General features: G+C 38.6%; 1 protein-coding gene across 1 annotated transcript in view; it reads left to right on the top strand.

The window, feature by feature from the left end:
* Positions 1-19,766, top strand: part of CTNNA3 (catenin alpha 3) — a 543,156-nt gene that overhangs the window by 394,035 nt on the left and 129,355 nt on the right. The window contains exon 6 of the mRNA XM_045291701.1: positions 6,188-6,451. Within this exon, the coding sequence (XP_045147636.1) occupies positions 6,188-6,451 (264 nt within the window). The remainder of the gene's footprint in view (positions 1-6,187; positions 6,452-19,766) is intronic.

The following is a 19,766-nucleotide window of genomic DNA, read 5'->3' as shown; positions in this document are numbered from 1 at the left end:
GAATTCCAGTTTAATAGAACAAAGTGTTCTTGCATTGAGGGAGTACTTGAGTGGAGGCCCAATGTCCATCTGCTATCTTAATACTAAACCTATAAGTATATGCACATAGCTCTAAATCGATGGCGAGAAGCGGATAGGAGGCCTGATAGGGCTTGATCACAGCAATGTAATGGAGAGGAATTACTGAAACCCAAATGAAGGCTGAACATTGATAGTAGAACAAGGGAAAGTAAAAGGAAATAGAGGAAAGAACTAGGAGACAAAGGGCACTTATAGAGGTCTAAATACAGGCATGTGCATATGTAAATATATTTATATCAAGTCCTTTCTTACAAGAGTATGAAGACTATAATTAACCCCAAGTAATTCCAGACTTTAAACTCTAGGACATGTGAGCTTCATTTGCTTCCTTACAGTTTTTGACAGGTTAGCATTTTCTAATTACTTTTGGGTAGATACCAAATGTATTTTTGACCTTTTGGGGTAGACTACTAAATTGACATCCCAAGGACAAGGTCATTATAATGACCACCAAGTTCTCCTCATTGTAACATGTATCTATGTGGATCCTCAAAAACCTTTACCAATATGGTTTCAACTGCATGTATGGTGAGTGATTCACAAATCTCTCTCTCTAGCCCGGCCTCTTCTCTGAATTCTAGATCCATGTGCAGTTTTATTTTCATTTGGATCTTATGTTGACATCTCATGTTCAGTAAATCACAAATGTACATCACTTTTCTCTTCAAACATATTCTGCATTCTGTATTTCTCATTTTGGTTAATAATTAATTAGATGCAGAATAGCTCCAACACTTTTCTGGGAATTTTTTAACATCTTCTCTCTTTACTCCCCCATCAGATGTCTACATTTCACAAAGTCTTAACATTTCTGCTTCCTAGATATTGCTACGGTTCATCCTTTCTCTTCTATGCCATTGAAAAACTTAGTGTAGGCACTCGACCTCTCTTGTCTGGATGATGACCTGTTCTCTCAGACTGCGACTTCATGGTCTCTAGTCTCTTCAAAGACTACTGCAGAGCTTACACGTCTGATCTTGGTGAGGATCAGAGGTGTTGGGATGGCCTGTGAAGCAGCTCCTGCCTGCCTTTGTACCGGATTTCTCTCCATTCTTACTCAGGGGTCTTGTCCTCTGGTTTCTAGGGCCACCCTCAGTGGCACACTTCACTCACGCGTGTCTCAGACATTTGCATGTGCTGTGGGCTCTGCTTGTTCTGTTGTGCACTGTTCATGAGGATGGCTCTCAGTCATTGTTTAAGAATCACTTTTTTAAAAAAAATTCCTCATCAATCACAACCCAAGTTTAGAGATTGTTTTTCTGTGATACCAGTTGTCCCTATTAACCTGTTTATTTTTCCACCCATTCTGGTCTATAAACTCTTTATTTTCATATTTCCCACATTTAGCACAGTGCCTGAGATAAAGTAGGGGATTAACAGTATTTGTTAAATGAGTGATTGACTTAATTAACCGATAGTTTAGAACCTTCACTTTTATACTTTGTGATCTTTAAAATGCCTAAATATATTTTGTTCTCTTGCCAGGGTTAAAACTCATATGTTATTTCTCTACCCACTTGCACAGACTTGTAAGGTCTTCGTTTTTCAACCCATCTGTGTGTTTCTTCATCAGCTGGAGGTATTTAATGTCTCCTTAACTTGAAAATCTCATGTGAGCTATTTCTTCTGGAGCACTTAAAAGTATATACACGTCTATATTCAGTAAGTACCAATCCCCAAAGAGCTGAATTCCTCATAGTATTTCATCCAGAGGAATCCCTAATGGACTCTATCATTTATTTTCCACTTTGGCCTGGCATACAAGTTTATGATAAATAGACAACCTGTCCACCTTCGAACCCGTGGTGTCATCTGTTAAAACAAAATAGCATCACTAAAAACATCAGAATGAAAATGGTTTATTTTGAAGAATGGCATTCATTAATTCTCTCTTTTATCTATGTGCCTACCTGCTGTATTAAATTAATCTTGTGTGATGTCCTTTGGCAAAAATGGTCTTGCCTTCTCATTTTCTCTTACTTAAACTTTGAAGCCTCCTTTTGCCTCCCCACCCCACCCCACACACACACTTCCTGTCTTAGGATGCTATTTTTGTGATGCGGGGGAAACAGTTCTTTCTCATAGGCTTGCTGACTTTTTATTTGGGGGATCTCTGTGCTTTAGGGATTTTGTCATTGCTTCGGGCAGAAATGACAAAGAACAGTCAGAAAACTCAAGTGTTTTAAATTCCAAAGTCCTCAGAGGATTAGTATAATCACAATTTTCCTTCAGATATATACAAAGCCACTATCCCAACCAAATAAATTATTTTTCAACTTTGGCTTTCCTTGTAATCGTTTATGTTCACAGTTATCCACCTGTGAGAAACTCTCTAACCACTGACCCCGCCTTTCTACATAAAGGAGTGTATGTGTTGGTCACTTCAGTGGGAATGATGTATTGTTTCCATTAGACGGCCATATACAGATAATTCTCTTTCCTTCTTTTTAAGTCTTTACATTTTTATAGTCAGTCTTCTGGGGAGTGTCCTTTCTGAACATTAAATTATTTACCCTTTTAAGTCACACTGTGATGAATGTAGATGCCTATTTTTGCAATATACAAAGACCATCATAGAACAAAACTTTGATATCTTTAAGGAATAAATGAATTCTGTCCTATTTCCATGGTGCTTCCTGTTTTCAGTTCTATGCCCTTTTTGATTAGCTTCTTAATCAATGAGAGTTGGCAGAAGTATCATTATCCTCAGGAAGCATTATTCCTAGAGATGGAACATCTGAAAGATTAGATAACTTGCCCTTCTCATTGCACCTGCAGTGCTGAAACGAGAATCTAAACTAGAAATATGTGGGCAAGTCAAAAAATATTGCTACAAAATCAAAGCTTTATTAAAGAAAAATATATTGAAATATGAAGCTATTGTTTCTGCATGTACTCTCCATCTTGACCTGTACACTTGTAAAAGTAGTGCTTTCGTCTCTGTAGCACTTCCCAGGAGAACTCTACACTTGCCTTTACACAGGAAGATGGTGATTTGGGGATCCATGGAGGATTCACATCTTCCTTTTAAACAGCCTTTGAGTTTGAGGAACATAAAAAGTCTACAGAGGCAAGATTAAGGCTTAAGGGTAGATACGATAAAGTTTCTCAGTGAACTTCTGATAGGACAATCCTTGTTACCCTTGAAATATCTCTAGGTACCTTGTGGTGAGGGTCTTTTCTCACCGATGCAGTTTTTAATGTCCTTGAATTCTTTATCAGAACCCCCTATGATTGTCCTCTGTCCTTAGAGGAAATTTATCAGGATTATGCCTTTGTAGGTGAGAAAAACCAACAATAGCCCTACCTTCTGAGATGACTTCTCTGCCTGGAGTTTAACTGTTCCAGCATATTCCCTCAGAAGCCACTGTTTTTATCGGACTTTTATTTCTTTATTCTTTTTGAAGGCACCCTGCTTTAGAGAAAACCAAATGAATCATGAAGAGAACTTCTCGGCACTCCACCAACTGCTGGTATCAGAAACATGTGTAAACACATTTTGTTTGCAATAACAGAATGCACTCTGGTAGCAATGCTTTCTGACTTGCCCTAGTCTAAGGGGGGAATCGTAGCAAGTTAAGAAAACCAAAGAATGTCTTGGGGGGGGGGGAGCTGTAATTTGTGAGTATGAAAATAGATTCTAACTGTCCTCCCTACATCTTGTAATGAAGTTAATCCCCTCCAAAACCCTGCAGGAAGTAGCAGGGAAAGCACTAAAAATACAGCAGCACAACCCACTGATTAACCTCAGGAAGCATGATTCCTAGATATCAGAGTCATGTGAACAAAAAGCTTCGTGTCTGTGCCTTGCATGAGATATAAGTTCTCTTCCCAGCTTCTTAATGTCCTTGCTCTAAATACTTGTGAAAATGAGGTTAACGATACCAGCTGTAAAAGTTACTAGTTCTATGATGACTATTTCCATGTTGAGGGAGTTGTGATGTGTGTTAGTCTGGGTAGACTGGAGAAACAAAATTCATACACACTCATATTTTATAAAAGAGGGTTTTATAATTGTACATTAAGCATCCCGATCCAGTCCAGTCCAAGCCCATAAATCTGACATTAGTCCATATGTCGGACATCGATCTACAAAGCCCTCCTCAAATTCACAAAACACACACAATGACGCCAGCTGCAGGAGGCAAGCTGAATCAGTGAACGTGTAAGCATCTCAGCGCTGGCAGGGGTCTCCACACAGCTGCTCCAGCACCCAGGATGGCGTCTGGGTAGGTCCATGCAGCTTCTCCTCGGGGATGTCTTGCAGGAAGTGAGCCTTGCCAGGTGAGGCAGAGAACTAGCGAAGGCAGCCCACCCTGGTCGACTATCAGAGAGCAAGGGACCAGAAAACCAGAAAGGTGAGGCTCACAGAGCCATTTATCTCTCTGCCCTTCAATTAATCCCACATGTGTTCACCGGCCAGGTTGGCACAAGAAACTATCACATGATGCTTAGTATACTTTATAAGAAGTACTTTACAGTTGCATTGTGTTGTGTAGAAAATACTGTAAATGCTTCCTGTGGAGGGAAGGAGTATAATATATTTGTTAGCACCAGGATCAGGGAATCATGCTGACATTAGGCACAGAAAGGATACTTGCTGGTTCTGTTGCTTGGGTAAGGAAATGGTTTCCTCATCTTTATTGTATGAGCTTTAATGAGGATTAAATAAGACATTGCACATGACATGCACAAGCTATTGTTAGGCTTCCTTGAACTAGTTTTTTCTTTTTAATTATTTGAGAATAATTTTAGATTTACATAAATGTTGCAAATATCATGCAAAGAGTTTCTATCTGTCCTTCTTTTGGTTTCCTCCTGCTTAACATCTTGCTTTTGCCACAATGAAGGAATCGCTAACTCTGGACTTTCTTCATACATCACCTCCTTCCTCCACTTCCGGATGCTGTCCAGGGTACCACATTGTGTTCAGTTGTCATGTCTCCCAGTCTCGTTGGGTCTGACAGTTCATTAGTCATTTCTTGTTTTCCGTGACCTTAACAGTCGTGAGTACTCGTTAGGAAGCCTGTACGACCCTTCCCAGTCTGGGGTTGCTTGCTGTTTTCCTCATGATTAGACTCGGTTTTTAGGGTTTGGGAGAGAAGACCACAAAAGGGAAGTATTCTCTCGTCACCTCACGTGATATATATGTTACATGAGATCCACGTGACACCGCTGATGGTGCTAACCTTCATCCTTTGCTGAAGATAATACTTCATTGTAGTCCGAGCTCGATTGAATCAGCTATCACTGAGACTGGACTCTGACTTTCTCTGCTTCTGTCTGGTTTGTTCTTCCTTGAGGTCTCACTGCCACTGTCAATTTCACAGAAGTATCTTCTCCCACCACCTCCGCTAAGGCAACTTTCCGTCCTAAGGTCTATATCTGTATTATTTTGTGCTTTCTTTATAGCATCTATCCTTAGGCGAAATTGCTCTGTATATTTATTTACTCAATTCATTGTTTACCTACTGACTGGATCAGAAACTTGAGGAGAACCAAGTTCTTATTGGATTGTTCACACAGTTTCTCTGATTCTTGCATAAGGGCTAACTAACGCATGCTATGTGCTCAACAGCTATTTATTAAATAAATGTTAAAGAAAGGCAGACCAGGATTAGTTTATTTATTAATAAATATTTCCAAAAGAGATTGGAAAAAGAGCAGAGTGTGGGAGGTCCAATTTAGTGTTCTTAACTCAATTTATTTAGTCTTAATGAAAAGGTTAAATGCAATTATCAGCATTTATGGAAATAGGTAATCAGCATCCCTGTAATTCAAGCTCTCTTATAATGTGCTTAATAATGCAAGTGCCAGAGTGTTTTTATGACTTATGAGGATATGACTGACAAATGTTAAGATCTACTCAGTTTTTATACATCTGCACCATTGTGACCTTTCCTTGCTAATTGGCTCACCTTTTCTATTGTAGAACTTTGAACAGAATTTGAAGTAGTGTAGAATAATTGATGCCTTGATATTCAATTACAGCTAACTTCTTAGTGTCTCCCATTTTTCAGTTATATTGAAGGATAGATGGAGCTTCTTATGTGCCTTTCCTCCATTGCCTATTGTGAGACACAGTCTTTTTATTTTCTCTTCTCAGGACCTAAAATCTGCAAAACAAAGGGATGAAATTGCAGGGGCCCGGGCCTCACTGAAGGAGAACTCTCCTCTCTTACATTCCATTTGCTCCGCTTGTTTGGAGCATTCGGATGTTGCTTCCCTAAAAGCTAGCAAGGACACCGTTTGTGAAGAAATTCAAAATGCCCTTACTGTGATTTCAAATGCCTCACAAGGCATCCAGAACATGCAGGCCTCAGCAGAACCCCCGGCTGCAACCCTGGGATGTGCCCTTGAGGAACTTGAGGTAGGTTGAAAAAGGTAAAATGTGATCTGATGCCCCAATATGAAAACTAAAAAAAGAATAACCTGAAGTGTGGTTTTCAGAGCCATGTTTAGAGTATGAGAAAATAAAACGCCAGTTACCAAATAAAACAACTCCTCTATCTCTCTCTCGTTTCTTCCAATGAATTGATCAATAGGAAAATATGCCATCAGTGGGTTTCTGATGCCTTTCTATTTTTTCAAGGAAGCCAATTAACTTTATTAGGGATTATTAATTAGATATAAGTGATGACTTTATTTTCTGTAGATCAACTATAAAATATAGGATTTATTCTTTCCACAGATATTAACTGTGGTTAGGGACTATCAGATTGCTGCCCTTGTGAAGGACGAAAATATAGGCCAAAACCAAAAGCAGAAATCATCATGAGTAAATGATATTATATACAAATAAGTAAATACACACACACATTGAGAAGGGGAGATGTTATCAAAGGCTTGCAGGAGGTAAGAGAATCGAGCTGATGGAATGCTCTTGTGTGTAAGTAAGAGCATAGAAACCAAAGTACTTGCATGGAGAGAAGGAAGGGAGAAGCCACAGAAAATGAGATCAGAGAGTCAATGGGCCAGCTCTAAGATGCTTGTGTCGGCCATTAAGCATGCTGACTTTTATTACAAGTTGAATGGAGACCGGCGTTAAAGTTTTAACAGAGATATGACACACTGAGAGTTGTGTCTTGAAAGGCCACCTTGTCTGCAGTATAGAGGAAAAGAAGAAAAGCCCAAAGCTGCTCTAGTAACTCAGGTGACAGAAGTGGCTGATTGGACCAAGGTGGCATCAGTGTAGGTGGTGATTATTGGTTATCTTCAAGCTCTATTTTAACAGTAGAGTCAAGTAGATTGTTGTCAGACTGCACGTGAAATATAAGACAAAGGGAGGACTTGGGGCGTGTCTCTGCTGCTGGGTTGTCCAGGGCCACATGCTGAGCTCTTGGCGGTGTTTGGAGCACAAGGTAATTTTAGACAGCAGCAGCTCTGAGGGAAGGGGACAGGCAGACTGATGGAGGAAGAAGTCAACCTGTGAGCTAGGCCTATAAAGCCTGGACCATCTGCTGGGAAGTTTGGGGAAAAAAACCTTGCACTTCGCAGTGTGCTCCATCCAGTAGAGATGGCCAATGCTTTATATTCTCACTTCTTTTGATCACTTGTCTTGGGAAATTTGCTGGATGCAGGCTGCCCTGGGAAACAGTATGCCTTCAAGAGTGATGATGTGTCACGCTATGAAGTTGGGTTGTATTCTGAAGAATTTGTCTTCTGGCTATACCCCCCCAAACTCATACCTGCCGGGAAATTTGGACTACATCTTTGTACCTATCACAGATACTTAAGAGTTTGATGATATTTTCACCAGTGTTGATGTTCAAGGTTATATGGATGAAGCAAGCTTTGGGCAGAAGATCACAAAATCAGTTTTAGATATGTGGGGTTTGAAAGATTTAGGGTTCGGTTAGGTTATGATGTGAAGGATTGCTGACAACCCCAATCAGGCAAATAATTACTCGATGGGAAACAATATCAGGTATCAATTAAGGAAAAGGACCAAGAACCCAAATGACTGGATTTCTATTCAGATGTGGTACTTATTGCCTGTGCTACCTGGGGAAATTTATTAATGTAACTTCACGGGTTTCATCATAAAATGGGAATAATACCAGGACCTACTGTGAGTGATGTGTTAGTGATGTGATTGGTATTGATGAATTAGTAATACATGTTAAAATATTTAGGTGTCCTGGTGACATGATGGCTAAGCACTTGGCTACTTACGGAGAGATTGGTGGTTCAAACTCATAAGCCACATCATGGGGCAACGATGGGCAGTCTGCTGCCCAAAGGTCTCAGCTTAGAAATCTTATGGGGGTAGTTGGACTCTGTCCGATGGGCTTTCCAAGCATCAGAATAACTTGATGGCAAACAGCAGGAGTTATGATGCTTAGATCAGTCCCTGTCACATAATAACTAAGTAAATCTCACCTCTTCTCTGTCATTAGTAGTCAATATGAAAAAGGCAGATTACTCTGTTAGAAAGAAATCATTATACTTAAAATTGCTAACATTTCAGTTATATCACTGAAAAACCTAAACACATAAAGGTACATGAAGTGTATCTTATTCAAAACATTATTTTTGTGAGAAACTTAGTAGATTATTAATATATTTAAATTTAGAGCAGCTTTTCAAAAAACTTTCCCTTAATTACATATTTTGAATGGGTGTCTTAATTTCCAATTCCATGTTATTAAATTCCCATTTATTGCAATCCATATGAAATTTTCTGAAAATTAGTTATTGATATCTGATGGCACTGTGGGCTAGGTGTTGGGCTACTAACTGAAAGATTGGTGGTTCAAACTCACCAGTTGCTTCATGGGAGAAAGATGAGGCTCTCCATTCCCATAAAGAGTTTTAGTCTCAGAAAGTCTCTATAAGGTCACTGGGAATCAAAATAACTTGATGGCAGTGGGTTTCGCTTTTTTGTTTGTTTCGTGTGAAAATTTTAGGAAAAAAGTCTTCATAAAGTATAAGAAGTTTTGGTTCTAATAATACTCTGGTGTCCCATTGTTTACTAAACTTATACCACTGAAATTAGTATCAGATTAGTGAGTCAGTAAGCACTGCAGTTGCACGTGTGTCAGAACAGAGCTATGTTCCACGGGCTTTTCGGGAGCTGATACTAAGACACAGGTTACCCGCCTTACCTCTAGGATGCCGGTAAAGGATCAAAGTTCCAAACGTTTGGTTAGCAACTGAGTACATTAACTGCTGTACCATCCAGAGTTTGGTTACGTACCCAATGTATCAAATATATAATTATTGTTCATTTCTAAGAGCTTTACATAAATTTATAATTTAATTATTACATTGACCCTAGATGGTATTTTCAAATTTTCTTTTATAGAAAAGAATACTGAAACTTTAGATTATAAATTGCTCAAGTCAGAAAGTTAGCAATAGTAGTCAGGATGTGAATCTGGTCTCTATGAATCCAGAATTATTATTTTCAGAATTTTACCAAAGGAACCCAGGTGGCTTAGTGGTTTGGGCATTTGGCTGTTAACTGTAAAGCCAAGAATTCAAACCGCCCAGCTGCTCAGTGGTAAAAAGATGAGGCTGTTGGCTTTCATAAAGATTTATAGTTTTGGAAGGTCTAGGGAGTATTTCTACTCTGTCCTATAGGGTCACTGTGGGTGGGAATTAACTCAAAAGCAGTGGGTGGTGAGTGCTACAATAATGGCGTTCTGGTGGGGAAGTAGGTGACTTGTTGGGCTGTGTGATAGTTACATAATTTCGTGTTAACTTGAAGATACAAAGAAGTGTAGGGGTGGGATTTAATCTGTCTGTCAGCCTGATGGTGTCTCCTTGTGGGTGTGGTCTTTTGTAAGGAGGGCCCTGGCAACCTCCCCTCATCTCTTTGCCTTCTCCTTCCTGCTGGCTGACTGGTGGCTGCCAGAGCCCTGAACTGTTACCACTGTCATTGGATCCGCAAGCGTTTGAACCCACCGGCTTGTGTTCTTCCTGCATTCTGCATCACGGCCTGTGGCTGCAAGAGTCTGAAGAGGGACTTATAGACTAGTATCAGACTTATGGACTTGATTTGGGCTGGGCTGAGATGTTTTCTTGATATATAATTGCTTCTTGATATAAGACTCTTTCTTACACATATATGAGTGTCACTGGTTTTATTTCTCTAGTCAACCCAGCCTAACACAGGGTGTTAACTACAAGGTTTAAACCTACCCATCACTCTACTAGAGAAAGAGGAGATTTTCTGTACCTATAAGGATACACAGTCTCAGAAACACTTAGTATCAGTTTTACAGGCTCACGATGAAGCAGAATTTACTTCAGGGAAGTGGGTCTTTCTTTGAGTTTTGGTGCTACACCTAGTTCTGACCCATAAAGTAAATTCACTTAAATAAAGTTCAATATAATCTATACTAAGATTCTTAGTCAATATATACCACCAAAGAGATTTAAAATGTACCCAAGTCCAAAATGTAGAATAACTTTTTGGTGAAAAGAATGTTACCCCATCAGTCATTTTAATAGAAATTGTCTGCATTTGAGGAGTGGCTAGTGCAATGGAATTTGCTAGAATGGAAAGATAGTCTAGTGTACCATATCTTTTAAAAGTGTGAAACAGAATGTGACAAGGTATGCTTGCATAAGGGATCCAGACACTGCCTTCTACATTCTTCACATTATAGAACAGTGGTTCTCAACCTGTGGGTCGTGACCCCTATGGAGGTCAAACAACCCTTTCACAGGGGTCGCCCGATTCATAACAGTAGCAAAATTACAGTGATGAAGTAGCAATGAAAGTAATTTTGTGGTTGGGGGTCACCGCAACATGAGGAACTGTATTAAAGGGTCGTGACATTAGGAAGGTTGAGAACCACTCTTATAGAAGATAGATTTCCAGATTATCGCTTCCTCTGCGATCGCTTCCCTTTCTTCCTTTTAGTTATGATTGAGTTTTGCAGTAAGAAATGGCAGTAGTTAGGTGAAACGGAGAAAATTGTGTGTGTGTGTATGTGTGTGTGTGTGTGTATGCATGCATGTGAACTTGGAGGGAACTGAGCAAGGTGTGGTGATGGGTAAAGTTGCAGTGATGTTCTTCCTTTCTCAAGAACAGTCCTCTCTAAGGCATTCCACCTATTTTGAACAAGGCCGAGAGACTGCTGAAGATAGGATCCCGAGAGCCCAATACTGTCTCACCTACCTTTGAGATTCAGCTCCAGTCAAATCTATGGAAGCACAACCTAGGACAAAATGCCTGAGTTTTATGTATTTTTTTATTTCTAAGTTACAAATAGCTGCAGATGCTGTCTGAACTAGATAAAGCCAAATTTATTGAGCATTTTAACCCTTTTTAATGATTTTGTAAATTAAATGGTTGCACTTTTCTTTATTTACAGGAAACTGTATTGGTAAAGTATCCAAAATAACCTTTTCTCTGTCTTCCTCCTGCAAATATACTATTATGAAATAAATTGAGGTAGTAAATACTGTGGTGGGAGCGAGTCTCATTAAATGTTTATAGTGTGGAATTGTATCAGAGCGCTTACTCGACAACTACCATGCTGAGGTTTTGTTAAATCTTTCATTTTGGCCCATAGCTGTTTCTGGATGTGAAACCTGAGATTTATTGGTGGAGAAATAGAGGTTGAATTAGAGCACTGTACAGGCTAAATCGATTGATTTATTGGGAAGGCGAATGTGAATTACAAGGTGTTTCTTCTCCATTTGGGACTGAATGAGAACTGAGACGTGTCGACTTGTAGATTAAAGGAATTTTGAAAATGTCTTTAAGCAAGAAACTTTGTCAGTGAAAGTTGCTTTGAAAATGCAAACTCCCTTAAGAGAGACCATGCCAGACACTGCCATCTACATTCTTCACTTTACGGAAGAAGATCAATTTCCTGATTGTCTCTTCTTCAGAGACCTCTTCTCTTTCCTTCTTGTAGTTATGATTTGTTTTTCCTGTGCAGAGGAAAAGAATAGGCTGTTCTCATTGTTTAGCACAAAATTATCTGCATTGTCACTTGATAAAGTTGGTAATAACAAAAAGATATCAATGCAGATTTTCTCATTTTCAAAGTGCTGTTATATCTATTTTGTATCTTCTTTCTTCAGTCAACTCATTTAGATATAATCATTTACGTAAGGTGCTGTTTGCCAGAACTTAGAACAGTGTCCCATATACAATAAGTCCTAAGTTAATGATTGCTAAATAAATGTGAATGGACACAGGAATGCAGAGGGCAGGCAACCAGCTGAAGTATATCTAAGTGATTCTGCTGCTCAGAATGGTTTCTGTGAGAAAGCAACAGTCGTAGTTTAGCATGGGTTTTCTAGACAGCGAAACCGGGGAAATGTATAGATGAGAGGGAGTGGAACATGTTGCCACTCGGGCTCAAGTTTGCACACACCTGGGTTTAGTCCAGAGAAAAGGTGTTTAAACATGTCTTTGGGCTAAGTGGATGGCTACCAAAGAAGTTGTCTCTGGAACCTACTTGTCTCATCTCATTAGGGAGCCGTAACAGAAGAACCAATCAAAACCGGCTTCTGAGGGGCTGCACTCGGCCAGTTAAATTCAAGACAGAGAGGTCAGCTGAAAAAGATGGTGGTGACGGACCTTTGGAATTCCAAAGTGGGGATCTTGATCTATTTTTCTCTAAAGAATCCAGGGATTTATTGTGGCAGGGATTTATTCTGAAGGATTTTTTTTTAAAGAAAATAATTTAGGTGAGAAAAGTGCCAGGAATATTGCACTGAAAAGATATCTATTTTTCCATCACACCGGTGCACCTACTCCTTTATTGAGGGCAGAGCCTATGAGGAACTCTTGGGCAAATCTTACTCCATCCAACCTGTAACCCTGATCGTGCCCAATCAGACTTCTTATTATTCCCCAAACTCGAAGATCTTTTAAACGGAACATAATTTAAGTCTCTCATGGATGCCAAAACTATTGTTTTGATGTGCTTTAAATTGAAGAGCATACATTTTTTTCCTGGAAGCATTAGTGAGAAAAAACTGTTTTCAGAAGTGTATAGATCTAGATGGAAGATATAACAAGCAACAAGAGCCTCAGATTTAGATATTTTTGTTTACTAACATTTTTGTGGTTTTGGAGCAATACTTTGTTAACCTACATTTGTAAATATGTTATGACAGAAAGGTTTATCTCAAGGAAATAGCTTTTGTAGGGAATATAGTAATTATATTCTTGCTTTCCCTGAAAGAGTCTTCTATTCATCAGATAAGCAGCCCTGGTAGCTTAATGGTCGCATATTGGGTTGCTAGCCACAAGGTCAGCTGTTTGAAACCACCAGCTACTTGGTGGGACAAAGACGAGGCTTTGTACTCCCATAAAGAGTTATAGTCTCCCAAACCCACAGGGACAGTTGTACTTGTGTTATAGAATTGCTGTGAATTGGAATGACTCAATGGCAGTTGAGTATTTTTCTTTTTCCTTTTTTTGGGAAATCTATCAGATTAGCATTTAGTATCTAAAGGAAAATGAACATCATTGATATCTAAAAGCACCTTAATATGATTTTTTGAATGTTTGTTTCAAGAAACAGTGAAATCTCAAAAATCAAATAAACAAAATAACACCTCACTGCCATCAAATCAATGCCCCTTGAGTTTTTGAGGATGTATGTACTCTGCTGGAGTAGAGGGTTAAGATGATGGGGAAGTCATTTTAAAATACAAGGGTAATCTGATAGGTAACTAAGAAATTTGAGGATATGCATCAAGAGAGCAAAAATCCAGACAAGCATGGCAGCACTAGCAAGAATATTGTGTTGGTAAAACATGGGAACTACTCATCCATTATGGCCTGAAACTTGCATGTTTGAAGACCATGAACCTGAGTAAAAAGACAACCGATCACTGTCATGACGTCAATTCTACCTTATAAATCCAGCTACACCAGAGCATGTTCGACAGGTACAGGTAAGCGCATGAAACACAGGAAATCCAGGACAATAAACCCCTCAGGACCAATATTGAGTAGCGATACCAGGAGGGTAAGGGGAAGGTGGGTGGAGAAAGGGGGAACCGATCACAGTGATCTATATATAACCCCCTCCCAGTGGGGTGGACAACAGAAAAATGGGTGAAGGGAGATATCGGTCAGTGTAAGATATGAAAAAATAATAATTTATGAATTATCAAGGGTTCATGAGCGGGGGAGGGGAGGGGAGGGAGGGGGGAAATGAGAAGCTGATACCAAGGCCTCAAGTAGAAAGAAAATGTTTTGAAAATGATGATGGCAACAAATGTGCTTGGCACAATGGATGGATTTATGGATTGTGATAAGAGTTGTACGAGCCCCCAATAAAATGGTTTAAAAAAGGGCAGAAGAACAGTTGTGATGATGCTGCAGGACCCTACAGTGTTCTGCTGTTCAGAGGGTCACTAGGTCGGAACCACCTTGAAGGTACCTAACAGCAGCAGCAGCAGCAGGAGATAGTATGTAAACTTGGCATTAGTTCTGGCTGTGCAGTAAGAAAGACCAGAACAAATCTTGAAAATCTGTGAAAGACACGCTAGTGTTTACCTAGACCTTGAGTCAGAATTAATGTTTTGTGCATAGCATTTAGAGCCCAGCTGAAAATCAATTTAAATGTCCTACTCTGGCTATCAATAGAAAGACGGGGCTTTTAACTCCTGTAAAGTCTCTGAATCTCACAGAAGTTCTACCTTGTCCCATGAGGTTGCTATGAGTTGGAATTTACTGAGTTGGCAATGAGTTTAGTTTTTGGTTTATTCTGGTTTTAAGTCCAAGTACCTGCTTTATCCTTTGCTCATTCTACATGCTGCATGCGTGCTTGCATGCACAGACATGCATATATACACACAAATGATCAGACTTCCAAGGCACATGAATTATCGAAAGACAACCCAGGAAGCAAACCATAATGAGTGAGATTTAATAGAACAAATTACTGAATCAGACTTGCAAATAGAGCAGATATTGAAATGATAAGATATTGTGTATAAATTAGCAAGTTTAATATATTTTACCCTCATTTATTTATTTAAAGTGTGGTGGAGGAGCAAAAGATTGTCAAAATTAACCAAGTACCAAGCAGAACTTTTGAAAATAAGAAATATAATTTTAAAAATTAATGATTATGCAAAATATCTTATGTAAAGCTAAAGAGAGAATTAACGATCTCAGTAATATATTTAAAGCTGTTCCTTAGGTTGCCGCATAGAGAGACACAAGAATATAAAATATATTTGGAGAATGGTCATATACATTGAAAATATTTTAATATAAAATCTAAAAATGAGGAAAATATAGAAAAATATTAACTGGGAATTTTCAAGAACAGATGGAAGATACCAACCTTCATAGATATGAAGTCTCATAAATTTCAAGTGAAATAAATTAAAAGGAAATCTACATTTCATCATATTGTAATGCAAATGAACACTAAAAAAAGGATGTTTTTTAAAGAGACAGAAAAGAGAATTTGCTTGTAAGCAATGATTAATGACAAATATATCAATAGCAAAAATATTTGCTAAAAGACATTGGGGATATGTTTTTAAAATTTTGAACAAAGGTAAAGCTATTTTTAAATAACTTCAAATTTATATAATTTAATATCAATTTGTTAATCCAGGCAGACTAGAGAAACAGTCATTAACACTCATATATGTGTAAGAAAGAGCTTCATATCAAAGAGCAATTATGTATTGAGAAAATATTCCAAGTTCAGATCAAGTCCATAATTCCAATATTAGTCCATATGTCCAATACTAGTCCATAAGTTTCTCTTTAGACTCATACAGCACATCCACTGATGTCAAATGCAGGAAGATCACAGGCCAGTGGGTGAAAAGTCTTGTGGGTCCAGTGGTGGTAAAAGCATCTCAGCACTGGCTAGTGTCTCCACATGACTCCTCAGCAGGAAGATGAAGCAGAAAGTGATTGTGTCCCACCTCCAGGGAGGAAGAGAGAATCCTTATGGGAAGGCCACGCCCACAAGTAGGAATCACCAGGCTAAATTCTGCCCCTTGGCTAGATTGACAGGCTAGATTCTGCCCCTTGACTCTTATTAATCAAGTTGACATGACATTGTGTAACTACCACAATCAACAAGTTTTCTCTGATGAAAAAATATCTTTGAAGAACTGTGGCAATGCAAGTTTGTAAACAGAGGAAAATGTTGACTATGTATCAAGTAGTATGCTCTCTGAAAGACAAATAACTGTGTCTGTGATATGATAAAAATATTGAATTAATGTATGTAGAAATGTTAGATGGTGTTAGGTTGGTTCAGCCACATAGCAGCCGACCCTATGCACAACAGAGTGAAACCCTGCCTGGCCCCATGGCACCCTCATAATTGCTCTTATGCTTAAGCCCATTGCTGCAGCCACTGTGTGGATCCGTCCATTGAAGGCCTTCCTCGTTTTTGCTGCCCTTCTATTTACTAGTTAGCATATGCTTAAAGAAGACTGGGATCAGGGTTCAATGTTCTACTGAACATAAAGATATTGAAAGATAGATATATTAGTTTAGTTTAGACAGTAACTTAAAATAACATATTAACATGTCTAGAGTAACCACCAAAAAAAAGTAGATATTGGATTGCATGATTTCCAATCATGTAGAAGGGAAAGGTGAGAAGAGAAAAATCAACAGTAAATCCAAATTGAGAGGGAAAATATTTCAAGATTGAGACAGAGGTAATACAAACTTTGCTGGTTGAAATCATCACTTATCTTCATATAAATATAAAAGGATAGTTTAAATTTTGCACACATGCACACAAAATATAAAACAACATTAAACTGTTCAGGCCTTATAGAAAGCACACCTAAAACATAAGAACAGAAGTCAGAAAGTTAAGATATATCCATCAAACCCTAGTGAAAAGAAAACAGATATAGCTTATCTATTATTAGTGAAATAAAGCTTAAAAAGTGCAAGTATTGTGAATGATGGTTACTATCTAAAAGTTAGATAACCCAGGAAATTGTAACACATTCTATTAAAGAAATTTGAGATAGAAAAAAATTGATCCTATGCTAATCAAATAGCTTTCAAAGAACTAATACCACATAGGTCATCTAAAATAAATCACTTAAGTAATTAAAATTACTCCATTATATTTATTTAATTAATATATTTAATTTAAAAAATCACGTTTGTATAATTCTAAGTCAGACAATAAGTTATAATTGAGTTTAAAATGCTCACGACCAAGAAATAATGAATATATAATAGCAAAACTTGAAGAAAATAGCTACAGGGAGCACTTAGGAGGAAATTCATGACCTGAAATGTTTATATCAGAGGAAAAGAAGGCTTACAATTAAGAAGCTAAGTTTGTACTTTCAGTTAGAATGAGAACAATCGAAGGAATCCAGGAGGAATAAAACAGTAAAGATAAGAGTAGAAATTAATTAAATCACAAACAAAGATCAAATCAAAAAGATTACCAAAACCAAACATTTATTCTTTCAAAAGACTTAACAAAATTGACCAACTGCTGCTTAGATTGATAAGAAAGACAGAAAATCCACAGAAAAAGAATAGAGCAATGAGAAGGGGGCATACTACGGGGACTTTCATTAATATTCCAAACATTTAAATATGAAAGCAACAATTAAAAATAAATTGGTACTGATAAAAGTGAAAGTTCACATGAAATGGAAATCATGCTAGGAAAATAAAACTTACCTAAACTATATTAAGAATTTGTTGCTGTTAATTACTATTGAGTGGGCTCACACTCAGGCAGCCTCGCACATGCCGAGTAGAACTAGCCCTTAGCATTTTCCAGAAGCTAAAATGGCTAGTCTTGTCTTTTGCGGCATCTCTAGGTGGGGTTGAACTGACAACAATTTCCCTTAGTGCTAGAGTGAATCATGTATGCCTCTAAGGGTCCGGATCAGGAATAGTCCCCTCCCATCTAGTTGATTCTGACTCCTAGTGACTTTAGCCAGGGTTTCCAAGTCTGTACATGTTTAGAGGAACAGGGAGCCTCATCTTAGCTTTTTGGAGGGGCTGCTGGACTTGAGCGGCCACCCTTTTGTGGATAGCAGTCTGACGAGGACCCACCAGCTCCACCAGGACCTTGTGAGAGTGCCCTTCCGGAACAGACTACGTGACTTAAGTAATTAAATTGATTTCTGAACGGTTTTTACTCAAAGAAAACATCAGACTCAAGAGGCCCAGATGCTTTTACAGAGGACTACGAGAAACCCTTTGTGGGGGTTGTAAATCTATTTCTACAGCAGCTTCCCGAGAACAGCAAAAGGAACAGCTCCTAGTTCACGCCACAAAGCTGACGAAATGGGTACAATCGTTACCCACGGACAAGGAAGGACAAGGGCATGCTGATCAAATTTATGAGATTAGATGCAAAACCCTAAGCAAAATGTGGGCAAACTGTTCAGCAGTAGATAAAACCCCTTATGACAAAGTTGAAATTTATTGGAATGTGATGGTAGTTTGTTCAACAGTAGAAAATCTGATATTATTCTCCACATCAGCAAATTAAAAGCATAGGACTATATTATAATCAGTAGCTAGAGGAAACATTTGAAAACTTAACTATACTATATTTACAAGAGATTCTCAGCAATCTAGGAACAGGAGTGAATTTCCTTGATTTGAAGCTTCCTCTAAAATTCTATGCTAACTTTACACTACAACTTTAGTCATGAAAACCATTTCCTTTATAATTAGGGAAAAGAAAACAATGTGTAAAAATGAATCAATTATAGTATTGCACATCATCTTGAATGAATCCCCAAAGCATAAAAGCTATCCTTTTAAAAAGGTAAGCCATATGAAAATTCATATAATGTTCTATTTGTATTATGATTCAGGCATGAAAAAAATAAGTGATATATTTTTAGTGGTACATGAATATGTGTCAAGCTCAGAAGAAAATGATTAATGTACAATTTAGAGATTGGGTTGTGTGTGTGTGTGTGTAACGTTGTGTTGGACTTGGCACCCACTGGCAGTCTGCTTTTGCAGATTCCAATGTCCAAAATCCTTGGGGTCAATTTTATTCAGTCCTACATTGTTGCTAGGGGACAAAATTGCACTGATGGAAATGGATTTGGTTGGTCACAGTTGGAGCTTTATGGCTACTGGCCATATTATTTTTCTTAAGGCAGAGTGGTGTCTAGATGTTTGCTACTAAGGCATGAAGCCTCTAGTAGGTATTACATTAGTTCATAATAAAGATGATTAAGGTAGGATGATTAATGAGGACAATTATACTACAATATATTCCTTAAGTTTACAACATATTTACGAAATCTACTCTATGTAAAGCTTTGTGCTTGGTGGTGTTTTTACTTGTTGTGGGACTGATTCCAATTCATGACGGTCCAAAGTGTGTGGGGCAGACAGCCCCAGAGCACGGAAAAGCCGAGACGTCTCAGAAGACGCTCCCAAGGCACATCTGGATTTTTTTTTTTTTGAAGGATTTCACAAGAAACTGATCTTTACTCAACAAAGTTCTACACCAGCGGAGTCTCAACGCCACCTCGGGTGCCAATCCCTAGCACAGCACAGTATTGGACAGACCCAGCAGCCTGCAAAGGGAGGGGACGGGAGGGTTGCAGAAAAGGGGGCCGGGGGACTGCAGATGGAGGCCAGTCTGGGTCTGCAGACCTAGGCAGGGGAGAAGGTTGAGAAGCTGAAACTTCGTTGTGCAAAAACCAACCAAGAAATAAGTTGGGGGAGGGGGTCGTTTTAATAGGAAGAAAGGAAAACGAGAACC

This window comes from Echinops telfairi, unplaced genomic scaffold (genome assembly GCF_000313985.2).
Source record: "Echinops telfairi isolate 266 unplaced genomic scaffold, ASM31398v2 ScPeMD7_70;HRSCAF=299, whole genome shotgun sequence".
Taxonomy (NCBI): Eukaryota; Metazoa; Chordata; class Mammalia; order Afrosoricida; family Tenrecidae; genus Echinops; species Echinops telfairi.
Note: the sequence above shows the minus strand (reverse complement) of the source record. Positions and strands in the feature narration are given on the sequence as shown.